The 16,211-nt window shown below is 33.8% G+C and overlaps 1 protein-coding gene across 36 annotated transcripts in view; it reads right to left on the bottom strand.

Annotated features, from left to right (window-relative positions):
- The window catches only part of LOC145260441 (serine/threonine-protein kinase BRSK2-like), a 685,204-nt gene that overhangs the window by 81,330 nt on the left and 587,663 nt on the right, over positions 1-16,211 (bottom strand). For 25 of the 36 annotated variants that reach the window (XM_080118482.1, XM_080118488.1, XM_080118489.1 and 22 more), the window contains one exon: positions 14,459-14,634. In XM_080118482.1, coding sequence (XP_079974608.1) covers positions 14,459-14,634 — 176 coding nt within the window. The remainder of the gene's footprint in view (positions 1-14,458; positions 14,635-16,211) is intronic. The other 11 variants (XM_080118486.1, XM_080118490.1, XM_080118457.1 and 8 more) reach the window with 1 other exon arrangement.

The following is a 16,211-nucleotide window of genomic DNA, read 5'->3' as shown; positions in this document are numbered from 1 at the left end:
AAGTTTAAAATGCAAAAATCAAATATCATGGTTCAATTGTGATCTAAACAGAAGCATTTATTTCGAACGCACCTCTATCTTATAAAAAAAAAATCTAAGTTGATTTTATAGCTTGGGCCTTTCTGTTTGTGCAGTGATAAAACTTCTCAAATGCATTTGTGATGTTAGGTCGTATAAAAGTGTTAACTTTGGTCAAAATCTGACATCCTCTTTAATCAGATTTTTTGATTATCGATATTAGATATTTATCAGACACATTTCAATACAAAACCTACGTAAGAACCCTCTCAGAAATATCAAATACTTTTGTGCAAAAACACAAATAAAAAAACAAAAAACAAACGTCCCAGCTCTTTCCGAGTCTACAGGGAATAAACTCCTACACCCACAAAGTTCCTTTTTAATAATAGTAAATAGATACATTGGGGTAAAAAAGATAACAAAATACCAAAGTCTTATGTATGACATGAGAAACTGGAATCTTAGGAAGATCGCTATCGTTCCAAAATTTATAGGAACAACTGGATTCATGGAAAAGAATTTCAACAATTACCCAACAAATATACCTGGTGAACCAAGTGCAAGAGAGATTCAAACAATTGCACTTAAAGGGACGGTCAGAATCTTAAACAGATCCTTCGGTTGAAATATGAGTTAGCGGGTGAATGTTTGGCATCCGGTAGAATGCTCCATCCCCAGTTTGAACAAACTGATAATAAAAAAAAACACATACACATCCATACACACACACACACACACACACATATATATATGTATATATATATATATACATACACACACATCTTTTTTTTATTTTCACAAGGTGGTCACCACTTATCAAGGTCCAGAAGCCACTCAGAGATAAGGGTTATTGTAAGTATAGTACGTTAGTGTGGAGATTTAATAAAGTGTCTACTTAAGGGGGTGGTTCATCAGGAATTTGTTTACATTGGACTTGAAGACATCCAAGTTGTAGTCAGGAGGGAAGCAGGCAGACGGAACAGAGTTCCACAGGCGTGCAGTTCTAAGAAAGAAGCCTTGCTCATGGAATCTACGTTTTGATTTAGGATTCGATAAAGAGTGGGAAAGTTTTTGACAGTAGATTCAGCTAGACGGGTGTTTTTTGTAAAAGATTGGCGAGAGGGGGGGGACCAGAGATTGGAGTTCAGACGAGCACCTGCCATGGAAATAACGATAAAACAAAGATAGGCTTGCATCGTCTCTTCTGTAGGAGAGAAGTTGCAGGGAAGAGAAAAGGGCATCCCCCACTAAGCCACAAAGTCTATTTTGTACTCTGTCAAGGCAGGATAGGCTGTTTTTAGCAGCTCCTGCCCAGATATGGACGTACTTGGCTTTTATACAGATAGAGAATTGCATCAGTAGTGAGATATCTTCTGGAGTGGGAGAAGGATCCCACCATTTTTCCAGCGACCTTGGCAACAGTCTTGATGTACGTGTCCCATTTCAGATCAGGAGTGAAGATCAAGCCCAGAAGCTTGTCAAAACATGGGGTTTCTCCTAGACGAGAGCCATCCATTTCAATTGATGCCAGATGGGGATCAGAGCGTTGATGATGTAAAGATAGAAGCTTGGTTTTAGATGCATTAAAAGTAACCAGTCACCTCTTCCTCCTACTGTATCACGCACTCAAGATCAGAGTAGAGAGAATCAGAGAGAACTTTGTCATTTACAGCCTTTGGTGTATGGCCATAGATGGTCATGTCATCAGCATAGATGTCAACGAATGATTTAAGTATGTGTTTTGGGAGATCATTGATGTAGATCAGGAAGAGAGTTGGGCCCAGGATGAACTCCTGAGGGACTCCAGCATTAATACTATGGGCCTCTGATTTCTGTCCATTAACCACTACTCATGAGCCTATCAGAGAGAAATGATTTAATAATTGAGAAAACATTTCCAGTTATGCCGTAGCTGAAAATCTTGTGAAGTAAGCCTTTATGCCATACCTTATCAAAGGCCTTTGATATGTCAAGAGCAATTGCCCTAGAAAGGAAGCCTTTTTCAAGAAATTCACTAATCCTATGAGATATAACAGTTAGTACATCTGCGGTAGATCTTGCAGAACGGAAACCATATTGCGTGTCACTAAGAAGGTTATTTCTGCTGAGGTGGTTGACTATTTCTCTATTTAATATGGATTCCAGCAACTTACTCATGACACACAGGAGACTTATTGGTCTGTACTGAGAGGGAGATGACTTATCATCTGAGTTCTTAAATACAGGGCATACTGATGAGGTTTTCCAGGGTGTTGGAAAGCACTTCTCCTTAAGGCAACGTTTAAACAGTTTCGTAAGTGTGGGAGCAACATCTATATGTATATCCATATATATATACTTATATACACACATACCACACACACACACACACGTATACACACCCACATATATACAAACATATGTATACACACTCACAATATATATACACATCTACAGACACACACATATATATATACATACACCCACACACACTATATATATCTCGAAATGATGAGATGAATTAAATCACAGATTAATTAATCTTGTGGTTCACAGTATTATAAAATATTCCCCCCCCACCCCTGCCATATTTCCCCTAATAACAACCTCCGCTTTTCCCCCTTGTAGTTTCATTTCTTCTCTCTGTCTTTAATCGTTTGCTTAGCATGTCTATAAAGCTGAATATTATAACTTTCACTCCATTTAGTTGATCTTGTAACGGCAAGCAAAGTAAAAACAGCTTGCTGCGTTTTATGAAATTTTATTAATTTCCACTCTTAGAAATATGATAATTTTCATCTGGTTAACATCCAAATCATCCTAAATTTAAATCTATATATAAATTTATATATGTACGATGACTGTTTTTGATAATTAAAAAATTCACATGGACCGGTTGGATTTTGACATAAAAAAACCCCTTCTTTCTAAGGACTGCATAATACCAAAATAAATAGGATTCATTACCTTCAAGCTTCTACTGTTGTTAAGAAACTTTTCTATTCCTTTTGGATGCTAGATGTGACAATTTTAGACGTTACCCTCAATATTGGAATCATTAACCAGTTTGGGATATAACAATAACATTCATCTCTATTCCCGGGGTATCACACGAATCGTGTATCTGAAATGCATATCCTTTTTTTTTTTTGTGTTTAATCCAATTCTTTCGTTGGATCACCTTAAAATGATGTCTTTTCTATGTTCCTTTAAAAATATTTAAAATTAATTTTCAATGTATGTACTAAAAAGCAAAATTATGTTTATCCATAAAGAAATATTTGCCAAAGACATTTCCTCTGCAGAGATGAGTATCACATCGGAAATCCATGGATTAAAGAAATAACTTTAAATGTTTTGTATCCCTTGTTCAAATAATAAATTTTTGTTTATAAATTTAATATTTTACTGCAAAAAATTGAAATACAAAACCTATATATATATATATATATATATATATATATATATATATATATATATAGAGAGAGAGAGAGAGAGAGAGAGAGACATTAATACATTAATTGCATATTTATGTTGTTTTTCTTTTTATCCCTTATATTATGGCCGCTACTATATATATATATATATATATATATATATATAAAGCTGTGTGTGTGTGTATCTGGTCACGAATAGGTTCCTATGTGGTTGACTATTTTAAAAAACTGATTACATATTATGATAGAAGATGTATCGAGACACAGGAATGGGTATGTTTGATCTGGCAGAACGGTGGTTCATTAAAATTGTGGGGTCTGCGTTCACGCCTGGTCCACAAAGTATAGAAATAAAAAATTTAAAAATTAAAAAAAAACGTTTACAAGGGTTTTTGATATAGATGTACATAGGAATACTTTGATAAGTATGTTTTAACTTAAATAGGGATGGTATAATAAAATTGTGGGGTCTGCGTTCGCGCCTGGCCTCCATAGAATGGAAATAGGCACACACTTTAATAAAGACTTTTCATATCTATCTGCATAAGTATACTTTGATAATTATGGTATAATAAAATCATGTTTGTGCCTGACCTCCATAGAATGGAAATATGTCACAAAGTTTAACAAGGTTTTTTAATATAGATCCACAGAATATTGTGATAAGTGTTTGAGTGTGAACAGGTATAGTATAATAAATTATGGGGGTTATCTATTTTATTTTTACTTTCATCATATTTTGCTTTGGTTTTGATACCCGCAAATTCAACCCAAATTTACAACCCTTCCTTTTCATAACCTATCATACTTTCATAAATCAGAGTCCATTTTCTGTAGGCTGTTTTTGAACCCAGTCAACGACGGGTACTTTTGCTAGTATATATATAAGTATGTATGCATACACACACACACACGTGTGTGTATGTGTATATGTATATATATATATATATATATAGATCAATGCCTCCGTTCAGTCTCAAAAAACAAAGGATACCCCTTTAGGGTCAGTTGTGCATGTAATTTTGAGGCAGGGGTCGCGCAATCCCTAACCACACCTCTCCTGAATTGACACTGTTTGGATCCAGTGGCAAGGAGAAGACCAGGATGACTAGAAACAATGCCGAGATAAGCGGTGAGCACATACGGCACCTGGAAGTCCCAAATGGTCACCTATTTAGTACTGACCAGGCTCGACGTTGCTTAACTTCGATGATCCAGCGGGAATCAGTGTGTCAACGTGATTATGCCGTGTATATATATATATATATATATATATATATATATATATATATATATGAATGAAGTTAGGAGAAAAATAAATAGTGTGTATTTTGTAAAATGTTTTCTGTGTTAACATCCACATACTTTAGGTTCCTACATAGCTGAAGAAGGTATACATTTCACTGAAACGTCATATGGATTGAAAAAAGTTTACTTCACATAAAGAGATTTTCCACACACACACACACACAAAGTTGAAAATTTTTCCAGAAAAAATAAGATAAGCAAAAATTAAATTATTTGGGTTAAATATCTGTATTTTTGTGTACTACATGTTTGAGAACATGTTTTGTTATGTTTTAGTATTCAGTCTTTGTGAATCCTTGCAAGTAGTTAAATGTTTCAGAAATTGACATTGACCGATCGACAGTATTCAACCGATTATTTGTATTACTTTGCATTATATGTGGCATACTGGTTCTTGATGCGTTCCTCTGATTGATCCGTTTTGAAAATATAATGATGTTGTTTTCGTTTCTTTTTTTCATATGTTTTGTTTAGTTATCCTCAGCATTTTCAAAAAGAAATTAAAAACACGTCCAACTCACCAGAGATTAACTTTTCTAACTGAAAAAAAACAATGTGTTCCTCTATTTTCAATTTTTCTAGTTCAATATTGTTGTTTCATTTTTTTATTTTTTTTTATTTAATTGTTTTTAAGCGATTCAGCTTAAAAAGACAAAGGCAAAAGAAATAAGAATTCTGTAACGATGAAAATTACAAAATATTTCGAATTTTGATGAAAATAACGGAGGTCCTTCTAGTTATTGTGACTGTTTTTAAAAACAAATACATGATCTATTATGTAGAAGGCAGTTGTATGTGTGTTTATGTTTATTTGGATGTCTTTTTTATTTTTTCAAAAGTTGGTAAAAGGTGATAACATATGTACAAATGGAAAATGTCATAGCATATTATTATATTGATTACAAAAAAAAAAGAAGCAAATATGAATTTGCATAAAATGGGATTGCAACTACTAAAGTAATTTAAATGATAAACATTACATATTTCTTCTGTATATTCAGTCTTCAGTCTTCAATGTTGGTAAATAATAAAATGCGGTGATAGTTTTTTTTTTGTTGTTATTTTGTGGGATGAAAGTTGGACAACCAAACAAAACTATGCATACAAACCATCAATAGGGATCTTAAGACAGTGGAATTTGAACAAAACTAAACCTCTAGACCCTTAAACCTAGAGACGGTGACTAAAGGCTACCAGAAAATGTGAGACCCCTGACTCAGGAGAGTAAGACAATAAGATGGAAATGATGATAATGATGATGATGCAGTCACCTGAGTCGCTTAAAAAAAAAATTCTCACAAAACGAATACATTTCCAAACAGATTGTCATTCTTAAAACTGAATTACTTTTTTTGTAAATCATAGTTTTTTGTTAAAAAAACAAAAAAAAAAAAAATGATTTCTTTTAAAACAAAGTGTTTGTAACACATCTGAAAATTTGGAGAAAAAAAAATGAACATTTCAAAATCGTTAACAAAAAAAATGTGAAGGAATAAAAGTAAAGATTAAAAAATAGATAAGAAAAAAAAAAACAAAAAAAAAAGGTCTTTGTAGATATATAACATACTTTCCACCAGAACTTCCATACATTTTCTCTAATAATGGTATGGTCATATTGAGAGGAATGACTCTTGGATAGGAAGATACAGAGACCTTGATGTGGAAAGCTGGAGGAAAGTTGGATGACCCCCAGAAAAAATTTGAATACAAATTATTAATAGGGATCATAGACAGTGATAATTTGAATGGAACCAATCCTCCAGACCCCTAAACTTGGAGAACAAGATTGCAGGCTGTCAGAAAACGTTAGACTCGTGACCAAGGGTAATAAGACGATGATGATGATGATGATAGAGGTGGTGGTGGAAAATGCTTGGTTTCTGAGTTATAGTTCATTCTTTATTGTAAACATCTTGCACATACTTGACTCTTATTTATACATATGAAATGAATAAACACCATCAGGTACAACAACAAAAAATGACACCAAACAAATATAGAAGCCATGGAGCATCATGATTGGCAGGGATGCTTTTGATAGTCAATATGGGGAACCTGGTTGGCATACTGCAAATTTTAGCCCTTCCTATTTCAGGTAACAAAATACGACGGAACAAAAACAAGCCAATAAAATATAACCAGCACAATAACCATGCAGGGGAAAAATGGGCCACAAAGGAAATTAGATCTGTGATCCAGTGTTTTACAAAAGCAACCCTCTGTACATATATAAAAAATAATCCCAAAGTTATGCCACTGATTATCCAAACAGCCTGTACAAGATTAACGTGTTGTTAAATTATAGAAATTCTTGGAAACAAAATGTTTTGAAATAAAGATTTTTCAGCTTGCAAAATAAATTATCTAAAAATGAATGATTTTTTTTAATCAATATTGTTGGTGCTTGTTTACATTATATTAGTGATCTTTTAAACAAACGCATTTCAGGTGGAAACATTATTACGTACTTATGTATCATAGCAAAATTAGTATAAATTCCAAAAAAAAAAAAAAAGAAAGAAAAGATCTAACAGAAAAAATAATTACAAGTAAAAATAGAATTTATCAAGTTTTATCATACGTTTCAATGTGGAAGAGTTGTGCAACCTATTCAGTATGACAAAGAAGAGAGATAATCCTTGATTTAAATCAAGGGCCTGCCATCCTAAAACATAATAGCTAAGAATGCAATTGTGGATGATTAAAATACTTCTAGCACATCACCATCTACTGGATCACTTTTTTTGTAATCTTTGGAATTTTATACTAATTTCACCATGACAAGTAAGTATGTAATAATGTTTTCACCTGAAATGCGTTAATTTAAAGAATCACCAATGTAAACAAGTACCATGTTGTTTCATGGAATATCAATTCATTATGATTATTTAATGCCAACTCCATTTATTTTTTTGTAAAAAGATTGTGTGCTTGAGGTTCCTAATATTTGAAAACATTTAACAGATTCAAACTTGTATACAGATCATTCAGAGCACTATAAATAAATGAATATTATATAATAGATCATTTGCAGATCAATATTTTGTGAATAAAAAGTCTGCAATCGATTTATTCCATCTACTTAATAGAACAGTTTGATTTGGTTTATTTGATTTATAGATATTAGATTTTAGAGTATAATATCGAATATTAAGCTTTCTACTCTGATTTTATTAAATAATTTCTGGTGCTACCAGATCAGTACGGATTTTGTGCTGTAAGGTCAACTGCTGAAGTGCTGACTGTAATATTGCATAGTATCTGCAAATCTTTTGATAGGGACTTTATTTCTAGAGAAATAGCTGAACACACTATGATAATGGGATGTTTTTGTGCATGGAAAGTTTGTGAATATAAATGATGTATCACTTTGTATGATTGGCTAATTTGGATCATGTGACCAGATAGCTTATTCAAGGTGATGTTAGTGGGTTTTGAAAAAAAAAATGTACACACCAATTGTATGGAAGGCTCATGGAGCAGTGTCAAAATCAAATTCTGAGCAATGCAAGGAACTAGTGTAAATACTGGCTTCCTGACTCAAAATGCACCAAACATTGATGTTATTGACTTTTTTCCCCTTTTCTATAAATATAAAAGCGAAAATGTATGTAGGTATGTATGTGTGTTCACTTTTTCTGTATGTCTACAAAAGGCTTTTTTCAGAGAAGCGGTCGCTCGTCTAACAACTTTTTAAAACTTTTTATATCACATGTAAATCGTAATATCTCAAAGTTGTCAACGGAGCTTGCCTGTCTATTTAATTTGATTGACTTTGGGAAGATAAATATTCAACAGTTTTCGCTCGCCGCATGTGGATTAAGCCTTTTTGTATAATCAATTCTGGCGGCATTTTCCGGTTTCCCCCTACCCCTGCGTTCCGCAGTAAATGAAATGCTACTCTGCAGTCAACAGTTGACCTCATTAAGTCATTAAAACGTGCACCTGGCAAATCTAAGTAATTAAATAAATTCAAACGTGTTTCCGTTGGTATGTCGCGGTGGTGCAATGGTGAACGTCGCACGCTTTTTTTTCACACTTTAATTTACAATTTTGCCTCAAGGGTTCCGATTCGATCTTCATACTTACCTACCAAAACATTTTTTTTTTATTTTACCCCCCCCCATCCCCAGAGTTTTCATTTACCCAAAACCACACACACCTCCAAGCACCCGGGCACCGTCGGGTACCCCTCGCTAGTCCTTTATAAAACTTAATCATGTTCTGCAAAATCAAAAACTAAGACCACTTTCCGCTACAAAACAATCAAACGAAACCAGACATGATAAATAAATATTTGAAGATATGAAAAACTTTAAGTATAAAACTTAACTGGATTTGGCACTAAATAACCCGAAAAGAGTTGATATGCTGTAAAACAAAAAAATAACCAAACCAAACCAAACCAAACCATTAAATAATTCCTTCATAATACTAATGTTGTAGTATTTTTGTGACATGGGAGCAAAATCAACATTCTAACAAAAAATGTTACACTGTGTATGGGACTTGAATGTGTGATCATTGTGTGGACAGTGATAATAGAAAACTGAACAAATAGTAGTTATAGGTCGGCTTTTTTAGTATTAGGATTCTTTGAACTACTGTTCTCATCTTGAGTGTTATTTTCACAACGTTTTGGTCAATGTAACCACCAGCTTTCTTTAGGTGTATCTTGTTGAACTTAGGAATTTGCATGGAATTTTGAACGGACCCCTTTATTTAATCCATGAGGGTAGCATGCTCTCGTTCCGTCAGCCATGACTGGGTAGAAGTTCCTAAGTAATTCGCAATTGTATTCTGAATGTTGCTCAAAACAAGATACATCTGAAAAAGGTTGGAGGTTACATTGACCGAAACGTTGTGAAAATAACACTCAAGATGAGAACAGTAGTCTGAAGAATCCAAAGCATCAATCCTTATCTCAAAATTTCCAAACCATAGGCTTTTTAGCTTTAAATATTAAAATAACATTTAAAAAGTCGAATGAAAAATCTGATTAAAAATAATATAACTAAATACCACCTCTGCCCAGGAAAACATTCCGAATTTTACTCTCTGTAGTTCAACTCATTTTAAGTTTTTGAATTTTTTTAGATGAAAACATATAATTCATATTATATTGATTATTCAGACTACTGTTCTCATCCTGAGTGCTATTTTCACAATGTTTTGACTGGCGCTTTAGTTCGCAAGGACCTGTGGCATAGCGGATAAAGTACTAGGTAAAAATCAGTTGTAAGCAACACTCTTCACATTTGAAGGTTCAATCCTCAGTGCAGGTGATATGATGAATAAACTTGCAAATTACTTAGGACTTCTATCCAGTCATAGCTGATGGAATGAAAGCATGCTACTTCTGTGGATTAAATAAAGGGTTCCGTTAGAAATTCTGTGCAGATTCCTCAAGTTCGACAGAAAGATTACAGAGTTTGACAAGATATCCCAAATAAGGGCAGAGGTTACATAAATCAAAATTTTGTTGAAATAACACTCAAAATGAAAACAATAATCTAACAGGAGTCATAAGTTCTTTCTCTTAACACAGTTGACCCTCAGCCCCCACCTCCAGCCTTCTAGCTTATAATAGCTTATAATATAAAGGGTTGGAAAGTGTTCCACAAGAGCAGATCAGATGATACGGTTAGAAGAAAAATAACTATATATCATCTAGGACATGTTGGAACCAGCCAACTGATCTGATCGGGCCCAATCCGATTGCCTGTCAGACCATGTAAGGGCCAAAGTGGTGTGTTGCAAGGTTAATGACTGCTCAACTATCAAGATTCCATCCTGACGCCTTATGGGTCGCCACCCATGGCCAACAAGTGGCCTCATTAGTGAGGGGATCTTACCCCTCTACAGAGGTGCAGTCAGCGTATTCTACAGCTACAGCTGATAGGGCGGTCGACCGAAAGAGTACAGAATTTGACAAGCTATATCTAATAAATAAGAGCTGAGGTTACATGAACCGAAATGTTGTGGAAATGACACTCAAGAGGAGAACAGTAGTCTGAAGAATCCAAATAATATAAACTCATTTTGTGTGTGCAATAAAAATTAGAGTGTAGTTAAAATAAAACATTCAGTTTTGTAAAAAAAAAAATCTATTGATAAATAAGAACACACAACGGTTTCTAACAAAGGATATTTATGGATTTTAATAGTGATAAAATAAATAAAACAAAGCTGGAAATATTGTGAAAAGATCATCAACTGCCATACGGTGGCGTCCAACATGGTTTAACAATATTCATATTGTAAGAAACCCCATAGACAGACTTTCTGTCAAGTGCCTTAGAAAGTTTGCTTGATATATGTGCCAATAAATGTGTAGCAGAATAACAGAAAGAAACACCAATTACTAAGATACCGGTAGGTTACTTCCCCTTGGAGAGAGAGAGAGAGAGAGAGAGAGAGAGAGAGAGAGAGAGAGAGAGAGGGAGACAACTGAATGCGAAAAAAGAACAATGTGTGAATAAAATGTGTGTAATGTATTTAGGTGTAGTTTCGCCTTATTCTGTGTGTCAAGTTTCATATATATGTTTTTTCCTTTGCAAATGTAATGAAAACAAATATTCGACCCAAGATGGAGTAGCACTGTCACATCTGGGGACTGGGGAGGTGCACTTATTCTTGTCTTAACCAAGTACAGAAGCAACTTCCTTACCTAGTAAGAGATGATTTTTTTTTTTTTTTTTACAAGGGAGTCAAGGTCTGAAGGCCACTCGAGGATAAGGGTGAATAAATGGTCGTCGGGACAACAATATAGTAATCATTAGTGGTGGTAATTGGGTATGATTTGATTATTTAAGGCAGTGATTCTCAACCTGTTTTTTACTCATGGACCCCTTTTCCCTTCTTTTTATCTTGGTGGACCCCTTCATAACTATTGGTCATAAGACAATCTTCTATTTTTCACTAATATAAATTTTGAGGTTTTAATAATCTAAGAAATATTATATAAGCTTTATTTTTAAATGAAAACTAATTTAATGCAAATAAAGTATTCTACAACAACTATGATAATTATGGTAAGTTTTGTTATGTTTTGCCTGTGGACCCCCAGAAATATTCCATGGACCCCGGTTCAGAACCACTGATTTAAGGGGATGGCTAAACAGGAACTTATTCACATTGGACTTGAAGATGACCATATTGTAGTTAACTGGAAAACAGGTCAGTGAAACAGAGTTCCACAGGTGAGCAGTTCTAGGAAAGAAGCTTTGTTCATGGAATCTGTGTTCAGATTTACGCACAGATAGAGAGTGGGGAAAATTGATCGTGGTTGAAGCTAGATGAGTGTTTTTTGCAAAAGTTTGGCAAGGAGGGACTATAGATTGACACTCAGATGAGCACTTGCCATGAAAATAACAATAGAGAAGAGACAAGCTTGGAAAGTCTTACCTGTGGGAAAGAGGTTGCAGGGAAAAGAAAAGGGCATTACCAACTAGGTTTTGAAGCCAGTTTTAAATTCTGTCAAGGCAAGATAGAATACTTAGAGTAGGTCCTGTCCAGATGTGGCATCAGTACCACATCCTAGGACTTGACTTTTATACAGGTAGAGAATTGCATCAACAGTGAGATATCTACTGGAGTGGTCGAATAATCCAACCATTTTCCAGCAATCTTTGCAACAGATTTTATGTATGTGTTCCATTTCAGATCAGGAGTAAAGGTCAGTTCCAGAAGCTTGTCAAAACATGGTGCTTCCTCAAGACGAGAGCCATTCATTTCAATTGGGGGCATATGGGAATCAGAGCATTGATGGTGGAAAGAGAAATGCTTGGCTTTAGATGCATTAAAATTAACCAGCCACCTTTTTCCCTATTGCGCATGTGCTTAAGATGAGGGAGATTCTCTTTCTTGAAAATACTTTCTTACAGAAGAGACTTTGCTTATATTTACCTATTCTATCGATATTTCCATGGTAGATGCTCAACTAAGTTTTAAACTCTTCCCCCCACCTCCCAAAAAACTTCTTCACCTTGCTACTGATAGTGCAAAGAACTGTCCCTTCTTCCTCTGTGTAAAATAAAATGAAACTCCTCTCATGAACAATATTACTTTTCAAGAATTTTCCATCAAATTCATTTCAAGAGTGACAACTAATGAATTTAAATAGGGTTATTAAGAGTGCTCAATAAAAGAAGAGCAAGATATATTTTAATTAATATAAACAAATTTACAATGTCGCTACATTGAACATGCTAGTCTTTAGGACAGATGGTTGGTTAACACCACAAGTCCTTGTCAGGTGATTTAAAAAATGGTTACTTTCCACAGAAGAAACCAGTCCATAAAATCTGTGCAGAAAAGGATAATTTCTGCTGCAGATACAGACCCAGTTACAAAGCCACTATAGTGACGGCGTTTGAATCTTCCGTCCAGCAGTAATTATCCCTTTCTACACTGATGATTGCATAACCATGAAACACTAGTATCTGTAAGTATAAAAATAATCATCAATATTTATTTAAAAAATATTATAGTTATAAAGCCCCTTTAAGAAATTAAAGTTCAGTCCTCTTTAGGGAATTAAGAAAAAGCAGTTAACTTTAGCGCAAATGCAAAAATTCTGACCTGGTCATTGAATACTCTCTGACTGTTTACTATGTATGCCTGCTGATTTGGTATTTATAGCACTTAATTATCTCAATTATTGTGTTAATTGCTGGTGGCCTTAAGGTAGAATGCTAATTCATGAAGTCAAGGGTGGTTTTGTGACCGTTTGAATCTCCTGACCAGTAGCAATCATCCCTTCCTACACTGATGATTGTGTAAGCATGAAACATTAGTGCTTATAAGCATAAAAATAATTAATATTTATTAATATATATATATATATATATATAGTGGTGAAATGGTGAAGTACTGCTGCCACATCTCTGAAACTGCCACTTGGAACACTCTTTCTTGCTTTGACAGATTTCAAAATTGACTTCATAATCTAGTGAGGATATTATCTCTTCTGTTTTTTTTTTTACAGCCGCTTTCCACAGGAGAAATGTTCTTAGTCTCATTAGAAACAGTTGATGCACAGTCAGAAAATCATTCCAGATTTTAGGGGTTTTAATATAACAACTCATTTTGTCTGTGTGATAACAAGGAGTCAAGAGTGTGGTGAAACTGAAACATTTACCGTCTTTGTTAAAAAAAACAGGAAACAGCGAGGGAATTCCAAAGTCTAGCAGTCCAAGGGAAGAAACTATTAGAATAGAAAGCTTTCCAGCACCTAGAGACCTCAATAGTGAATGGGTGGAATTTTGCTGCTTGTCGGGTTAGTCAGGAGTATATATGTCAAGGAGCACAAGTGCTTTGAATTCATCAAAGCACATTCCATTAATGTACTTGTAAAACAGACACATTGTGGTGATCAGATAGGAGCTCAAGCTTGGCTGATTTTTTAGACCTTATCTAAGAGGGAGAGACTAGTGGTCGATGCACCCGCCCAGATGTAACAACAATACTCCATGCCTGGGTGAATAGTGGCTTTGTAAAGATATAGGACGCTGCAGGTATGAGTAATTTTCTAGCACGGTAGAGAGAGCCCACCTTCTTTGCAGCAACTTTGGCAATGTCCTCAACGTTTTTGTTCAAATTAATGTTGCTTGTGAGTGTCAAACCAAGGAGTTTTGCACTTGCATGATAAATTACATAAATGTCAGTCTTTTTCTACTCAAAAGAAATAATGTAAAAATTACTCAACCAACCGTTACCTCATCTTCAGTGTTGTCTCGGGGAGATGCATTGTGTGTAGGTGACATTTCTGATGAGTATGATGATGAGCTGTCCGTACTTATCCGACGCGTAATTTCTCTCTCTCCACGTGGTGTCAACATCAGGGCTTGTATGTATTCGCAGATCCTTTTGAAGCGACGAGTAGGGCCTGAGACAAATTGAAGGAAGAAAACAAATGTGTTGAAGTAAGTAAATTTAAAGAATTTAAATGGAAACCATGGAATATGTACAATATTTTGATTTTCACGTTATAATTATATTGCCGGGATCGTCTATCACACTGCAGACCGTCCTGTCTCCAACATGTTACAATAGTATTGCCTTTCATGTTACAATTGTATTGCCTTCCATGTTACAATTGTATTGCCTTTCATGTTACAATTGTATTGCCTTTCACGTTACAATAGTATTGCCTTTCACGTTACAATAGTATTGGCTTTCATGTTACAACTGTATTGTATGGTCTTTCAGTTATAGTCAGCTAATATACTTCCTAACTTTCGGTGTGGCAAATCAGTTTCTTCACTTTTTTTTCTTTCATGCCTATATCTCCCCCATGCGTGCACTATTTTTTTTTATTGCATTTTTCCAATCTTTTTATTTTTATTGCATTTTTCCAATTTTTTATTTAATAATCATTGAAAAGTTTTCTTTTGGTCTTATTTTAATTAATAATTATTGAAATTATTATCTTTTTTTAAGCATTATTAAAAACACTTTGTGCACTCGATTTTTTTTATTATTGAAAACACTTTAAAATCTTTTTAAACTATTTTGAGAATATTATGTATCGGATAGCTTTTTTTTTAGAGGTTTGAAATTTTGTTATTTTGATTTTTATAATTTTATATAGACTATATTTATTATATAAATTCAAATAAAAAACTTATTTTTAAAATTCAAAATCAAAAAACTTATCTTTATAATTTCATAAACATATTTCTTATAAAATTTAAAATAAAATGAAAACTTATTTTTAAAAATTTTGTTATTAAAAATGCAAATAAAGACTAATTGTGCTATTTTTATCTGCATAATTATGTTAATTTTTATTGTATATATTTTTCAATAGTGTCATTTTCTTATATTTTATTTCAATAAATCAATTCACAGTAGAAATACTGAAGAACAAAAAAAGTGAAGGAACCGATTTGCCTTATTACTGATTCCGGTATCAGCCACACCGGAAGTTAGGAAGTATATTAGCTTACTATAACTTGGTCTTTCATGTTACAATGTTATTATATTGTCTTTTATGCTTCAATGCATTGCACCGACTTTCATGTTACAGCTTGTATTCTCTTTCGTGTTTCGATCTTTCCTGCTACAATTCCGCAGACAGCTGTTTCATTGTTTTCCATCATTTTGAAACTGAGACACCAGTCACTACCAACTGCAAACATTCAAGTCCGATGCCCTACTAACTGTGCTAACAAACCTGCTAATAAAAATGGAAGAAATTATAGCATTTTTAGATGAAAATATTCATTTGTCTATGTTATCACAATAATAATAACCAAGACGATTCAATTATTTTTATGGAAGAGTATTGCTTTATGCTAAGTGGAAACCATCATTTATAGAAGCACTAAGGTTAGAATTTCTTTGGGAGTAAAAAGGTAATGCTCAATATAGAGCAGAACAGTAATAATATATAATAAAATAATATCAGATAATAATCACAGTAATAATATATAATAAAATAATATCAGATAATAATCACAG

Source organism: Euprymna scolopes, chromosome 36 (genome assembly GCF_053919585.1).
Source record: "Euprymna scolopes isolate OS-2025 chromosome 36, ASM5391958v1, whole genome shotgun sequence".
Taxonomy (NCBI): Eukaryota; Metazoa; Mollusca; class Cephalopoda; order Sepiida; family Sepiolidae; genus Euprymna; species Euprymna scolopes.
The sequence above is the reverse complement of the archived record's forward strand: the minus strand, read 5'-3'. Positions and strand labels throughout refer to the sequence as shown.